Source organism: Macrobrachium rosenbergii, chromosome 4 (genome assembly GCF_040412425.1).
Source record: "Macrobrachium rosenbergii isolate ZJJX-2024 chromosome 4, ASM4041242v1, whole genome shotgun sequence".
Taxonomy (NCBI): domain Eukaryota; kingdom Metazoa; phylum Arthropoda; class Malacostraca; order Decapoda; family Palaemonidae; genus Macrobrachium; species Macrobrachium rosenbergii.
In genome coordinates this window covers 4,271,718-4,277,859 of record NC_089744.1, presented here as the reverse complement: position 1 = coordinate 4,277,859, position 6,142 = coordinate 4,271,718, and the positions used below count along the sequence as shown (strand labels likewise).

Here is a 6,142-nt window from a genome sequence, read left to right as displayed (position 1 = left end):
AAATCTCGAAAAAGAAAGCATCACGGAGCTCATCTACAGTTTTAGAGATAAATATGAGCCTAAAGAGCAGGAAAAATTTGAACAGTTTCTAGGTATCTAAATGCAGTAGTTGAATGTCCTTTTCAGGATTAAGGTGACGGATTTTGACAAGTCAAAGTTTGAGAGGTTCAGTTTTGGCTGTCAGACTTCACGAAACGGGTGACTGGTGTTAAAAATCAGGAATAAGAATGATGGTCTGAAGTAACTGTGTAGTCGATCATACGAGTGGTTCAACATTTATAAAGAGAAATTTGCTAGCAAGGATGCAATCATACAACTCCTCTATATGGTGAATTTTTACGACAATCTTTAGCTTCTTAGTCTCTTAGCAACAGGCAAGGACGTCGGAAGCTATGACTGAGAAACAATTTACTAAGCAAATATTTTTATTCTATCCGCCGCTAAGTTATAATAATAAATAAGCAACCGAAAATATCAGACAGAAGAAAGCCATATTTTTCATCAGTTTCAAGACCTTTTTGTTTCAAATATCGTCAATGATTAAAAATCTGATTAATGAAATTAAACTAATGAAACCTTCCTTTGTTTGAAATTCTTACAATTTCTTTGTATCCAGTGTTTTTATAATTTTACTAATAAAAGTATATCTTCAGAACGGAGTATTGATCATCGCCTTTTCATCACCTGGCACTGTTTATTTAAAGTAGACATTGGTTACGCAATCTACTAATTGCATTAAACGTTTAATTATAGAACATTAGCGAAACTATACAGGTACTTAAGGTATTACCTACGTAATCTGCATAACAGCGAAATTTCCTACATTAGTGCTAACATTCAAGCAAAAATACCAAACAAAATATATATATATATATATATATATATATATATATATATATATATATATATATATATATATATATATATATAAATATATACTATTCTCTCTCTCTCTCTTTTTGAACTATATCCCCATTGCTCTCTCTCTCTTCTGCTTACAGGGTTCTTGTCACTTAACTGATATTTTGTCATTATAGTAAAGCAGCCTGTAGTCTGTAGGTTTAGAAAGAAATAACAATCCCCTGAAAAGGTCAACGTTCCTACAAGGATAGGTGGGTGATGGGATAGGAGCTGGTGGGATGGGGTTGGGGGGGTGAATAAGTGATTGGGAAAGATCATTGGGAAATTCACGCTTACTCCACCGACCTGTATATAAGGATCCACCTCTGGTCTGGAAATCACTTCTCTCCAGTGCTATTCTGAAGAACTTCAGGATGAAGACGCTGGTGAGTCTTCGTTGCTTTTCTTGACTTATAACTGATCTTCTGTCTTGCCACTGAAGTAGAGGAAAGCAGATGCTAGGAAACAATCTTTTTCAATATCATTTGAAAAATTTGGACAAACGAAATACTTTGTTTTCCAGCCTGAAACTTTCTATCACTGAGACGCTGATCAACCTACACTGCTTTTTGAATTATAATGTAAATGACAGCTGCAGATTTTCGGGTATTTCAGTCTGGCACCTCTTTCTGTTATTCAAATTTTCAGTCGTCATGTGGGATTTGTCATTATGGAAATAATCGCGGTAAACACATACGGATTAACGTAAAATTTAAAAAGTGCCTCTTAATGATAAAGATCTGCCATAGAAACACAAACCATCGTTTTTGTAGGTATGAAAAGTAGTAGAAAAATAATAAAACAAAAATCAACTCCAAAAACAGAAACTAATTCCACAATAATTTCAGAATCACAGAATACTACAGTCTTTTTAAGGCATAAAATTTATAAAACAAACATTTCGTCAGTACTATCATATCTAATTATTACTCTTCTTTAATCCTCAAAAAAGGAACATTTTGGAAAAGAATAGTAGAAAAGACTTTTCGTTTTATAAGATCATAGCTTTATAACTTTTCTTCTTTTACCTTAAGAAATTTTTTATTTCCAGGTACTCGTTGCTGTGATTGCCTCTTTCTGCATCGCAAATGGCGTTGCTGACCCAGAGGCAGAAGCTGATCCAGGCTTCAATCGCGGATTCTACAATGGTGGCTTTGGCTCTCATTTGGGAGGATTTTCCTCATTTGGCCACCGACGCTGGAGGCGAAGTGCCGATCCAGAGCCTGAGGCCACAGCTGTAGCTGATGCAGAGCCTGAACCCGAAGCTTCTCCATCTTTCGGACGCTATGGCTTTGGACACAAGCCTTTTGGTTCATCCTTCGGATTCCACAGACGCTGGAGGCGTAGCGCTGATCCAGAGGCTGATGCAGAGCCTGAACCCGAAGCTTCTCCATCTTTCGGACACCATGGCTTTGGACACAGGCCTTTTGGTTCATCCTTCGGATTCCACAGACGCTGGAGGCGTAGCGCTGATCCAGAGGCTGATGCAGAGCCTGAACCTGAAGCTTCTCCATCTTTCGGACACCATGGCTTTGGACACAGGCCTTTTGGTTCATCCTTCGGATTCCACAGACGCTGGAGGCGTAGCGCTGATCCAGAGGCTGAAGCTTCTCCATCTTTCGGACACCATGGCTTTGGACACAGGCCTTTTGGTTCATCCTTCGGATTCCACAGACGCTGGAGGCGTAGCGCTGATCCAGAGCCTGAACCCGAAGCTTCTCCATCTTTCGGACACCATGGCTTTGGACACAGGCCTTTTGGTTCATCCTTCGATTCCACAGACGCTGGAGGCGTGGCGCTGATCCAGAGGCTGATGCAGAGCCTGAACCTGAAGCTTCTCCATCTTTCGGACACCATGGCTTTGGACACAGGCCTTTTGGCTCATCCTTCGGATTCCACAGACGATGGAGGCGAAGTGCAGAACCTGAACCAGAAGCCCATAGGTTCTACGGACGTCCTTTCTCTGGAGGTTTCCATAGGCCTTACGGAGGTTTCGGCTTTTCTGGATAAGATTTTCAAAATATACAAATACATGTGTAACTTTGGGCTTGCCCTCTTCATAACTCAGACACGGAAGAATGATATTAATAATTTCATGTGTTTCAGGCTGTCATAAAATCTAGTAAACAGAATTTTATCTTTTATATTTGGTCTCCTTAACCTTTCTTGGTAGAAAAACCCCTTAATTTAGATTGGACGATTTTAACAGAAACTGACAAGTCAGTTTATATATAATCTGCTGAACTGTTTTCAAACTATAACATGAAGTATTATTTGTTTAACACTGGACACATAAAAAGTGCAAGAAAGACTTCATGTTCGCTATACCCCTAAGAGAACAACTGCACCAAAGAAAGTAAGAGAATACATATTTCTGCTAGTCTATTGCCATTAATTACTTAAAACCAAGAGCCTAGATGCTTCAGTGCATCACAAAGTAGTTTTGAAATTTAATCATGGAAAAATCTGAAATCTAACATGCAATTGGCCTGGTAACCTTGGAAAGAATTGTAAGACAGTATTTGGGTAAAAAAGAAATAATGATCTATTTATCTATAGGAACAATTATTAACGGTTACTGTACATAAAGGAATATAGGCAAAGGCATTAACCTAAAACAGAAGTTGGTCATCACAACTTTGACAGCAGTGTTTACAGAGGCTTCTGATATTTATTTTATTTTTATTTGATTTTATGAAATCTATACAGTCATTTAGGCACTGGGGCACTTTCTGCCATTCAGCGCACAAGACAGTGAAGAGAGAGAACTGGAGCAGGACAGCAAGATAGAGAGATCCAGAGATGAATGAAGCACAAGGATCCAAGTGTGGAACTGAAGAAAACCCCACATTCGCACTAAGGAACAAAACTTGGTGAGGTTGGCCAGCAAGAGTGAAGAAAGGAAGCGGGAATGGCAGTAGGTTCAGCTATGAGCCGAAAGGAAACCGCAAACACCATTTAGTAATGCCTACTGTGCAACACGTGAGATGTACTGACGGCACTAGCTCCCTGCAGGTTCATTTTATTGGAGCAGGTGGGGAGACTTCTGTGTATATTTTTATATTTCTCACAAGCTTTGCATAGCACATTTATTTACAGAACAGTGACGGTTGAAAAAGTATGTAGCATTCAAACTTAGTATGTATTTATTCATAGCTATTTTTTTCTCTCTATTATTTTCTCTTTAGATAAATCCGATTTTTGTAATACATACTATGATGAGTTCGTGGTGATGCATTGATGTCAAGTGCTTATCCTTTTATTATCCCTGCTTGTCGTAAAATGTTTACTGTTATAATATCGTTTTCAGAGCCAGATCATATATGTGTGTATATATATATATATATATATATATATATGTATATATATATATATATATATATATATATATATATATATATATATATATATATATATATATATATATATATATATATATATATATATATATATATATATATATATATATATATATATATATATATATTATATACATATATATATATATATATATATATATATATATATATATATATATATATATATATATATATATATATATACACAGTATATTATTTATACAAATATATATATATATATACATATATATATATATATATATATATATAGGAAGGCAGATAGATAGAGTGATAGATATATAGGAAGGCAGAGAGAGAGAGAGAGAGAGAGAGCGATATATATTTTTATTATATGTATATATATATATATATATATATATATATATATATATATATATATATATATATATATATATATATATATATATATATATATATATATATATATATATATATATATATATATATATATATACATATATATGCATGTTTTGCGTGTTAAGAGGAATAGGAGAAAAGATCTGGAAAGTGCTGGATAGATGGCGTACAAGAATTAATATCCTGGAAGGAAGGGGGAGCATGCAAGATAGAGGTGAATTGCTCATGGTGTGTGCGAGACGCGATGTGTTACTGATGAGCCTTTTGTGTAGATGTATGAAAGATCCAGTGTTTTGGAATCTGTCTGCTCTGGTTCGTCTACGATTCAGCAGATACAGTGATTAGAGGGCGGTCCGCTTATTCCCATTTTGCCAGCGTTGACCTTGATAATTTATTAGGTATTCGAGGAAGCACGATCACGGAAAAACAGCGTCAAGAAACTAATTCTGATTTAGATAAATGGGACTAAAAAAAAAACAAATTACTTACTATATTCTAAGCGCCTACAAGCAGAATAAGAATTTCCCGAGAGCATTAAGGTGACGGATTTGACAGTTCAAAGACTGGGAGGTCCTGTTTAGTTGTTAGGCTTCACGAAACGGATGACTGGTTTTACAAATCACGGACAAAAATGGTGATTTGAACAATATATCCCCATTGCACTTCAACAAATAAAAAGGAAAATTCGTTGACAAGGACACAGCTGCTCAAATTGAAGAATTTCTACAACAATATGCTGCTTCTCAGTCTCTTGGCACAAGGCAAGGACGTCGGAAGCTGTAGCTTAGAAACAGTTTACCAAGCAACTCGAAATTCTGTCTGTAGCTAAGGTACCATCATAAACAAGTAACCTAAATTGTCAGAAGAATGCCCTATTTTTCATCAACTTCAAAATGTTTTCTTTTTAAATATCATCATTGAAAAAAAAATTAAATAATGATTTTAAAATCTAAGATTGTTTCTTAGGATGAAAATTTTTACAATTACTTTTACACTGAACTTTCCTAATTTTACTAATAAAAGTATATTTTTATAAAGAAGCTTTCACAACCTTTACCTTTTCGCCATCTGAAGAATTGGTGTTATTTATCTATCTATCTATCTATCGATCTATCTATCTTTCTACATACATATATATAATATATGTATATATACATATATATATATATATATATATATATATATATATATATATATATATATATATATATATATATATATATATATATATATATATATATATATATATATATATATATAATATCTATATATAGTAAAGTATTCATGTCCATGACTGGTTTTTATCATTACAGAAAGTCTTTGGAAAATAAGAATCCTCGGAAAGATTAATATTTCTGCGAGGATAGGTGGGTGATAGGATAGGAGAGGGTTGGGGAGGGGGGGGGAGTTGTTTCTCAATGGTTGTGAGGGGTGGAGGATGGTCGGCGGTTGGGATGATTGGGGATTTACGCTGCGACTCCAGCCACCTGTATATAAGGGTCCAC

The 6,142-nt window shown here is 35.1% G+C and overlaps 1 protein-coding gene across 1 annotated transcript; it reads left to right on the top strand.

Annotated features, from left to right (window-relative positions):
* The first annotated feature begins 1,257 nt into the window (after positions 1–1,257).
* On the top strand, positions 1,258–3,044 carry LOC136830103 (uncharacterized). Its single transcript, XM_067089299.1, has 2 exons — positions 1,258–1,286; positions 1,952–3,044. The coding sequence occupies exons 1-2, from the start codon at positions 1,275–1,277 to the stop codon at positions 3,014–3,016; spliced, it is 1,077 nt and encodes a 358-aa protein (XP_066945400.1). The 5' UTR covers positions 1,258–1,274; the 3' UTR covers positions 3,017–3,044.
* The last annotated feature ends 3,098 nt before the right edge of the window (positions 3,045–6,142 follow it).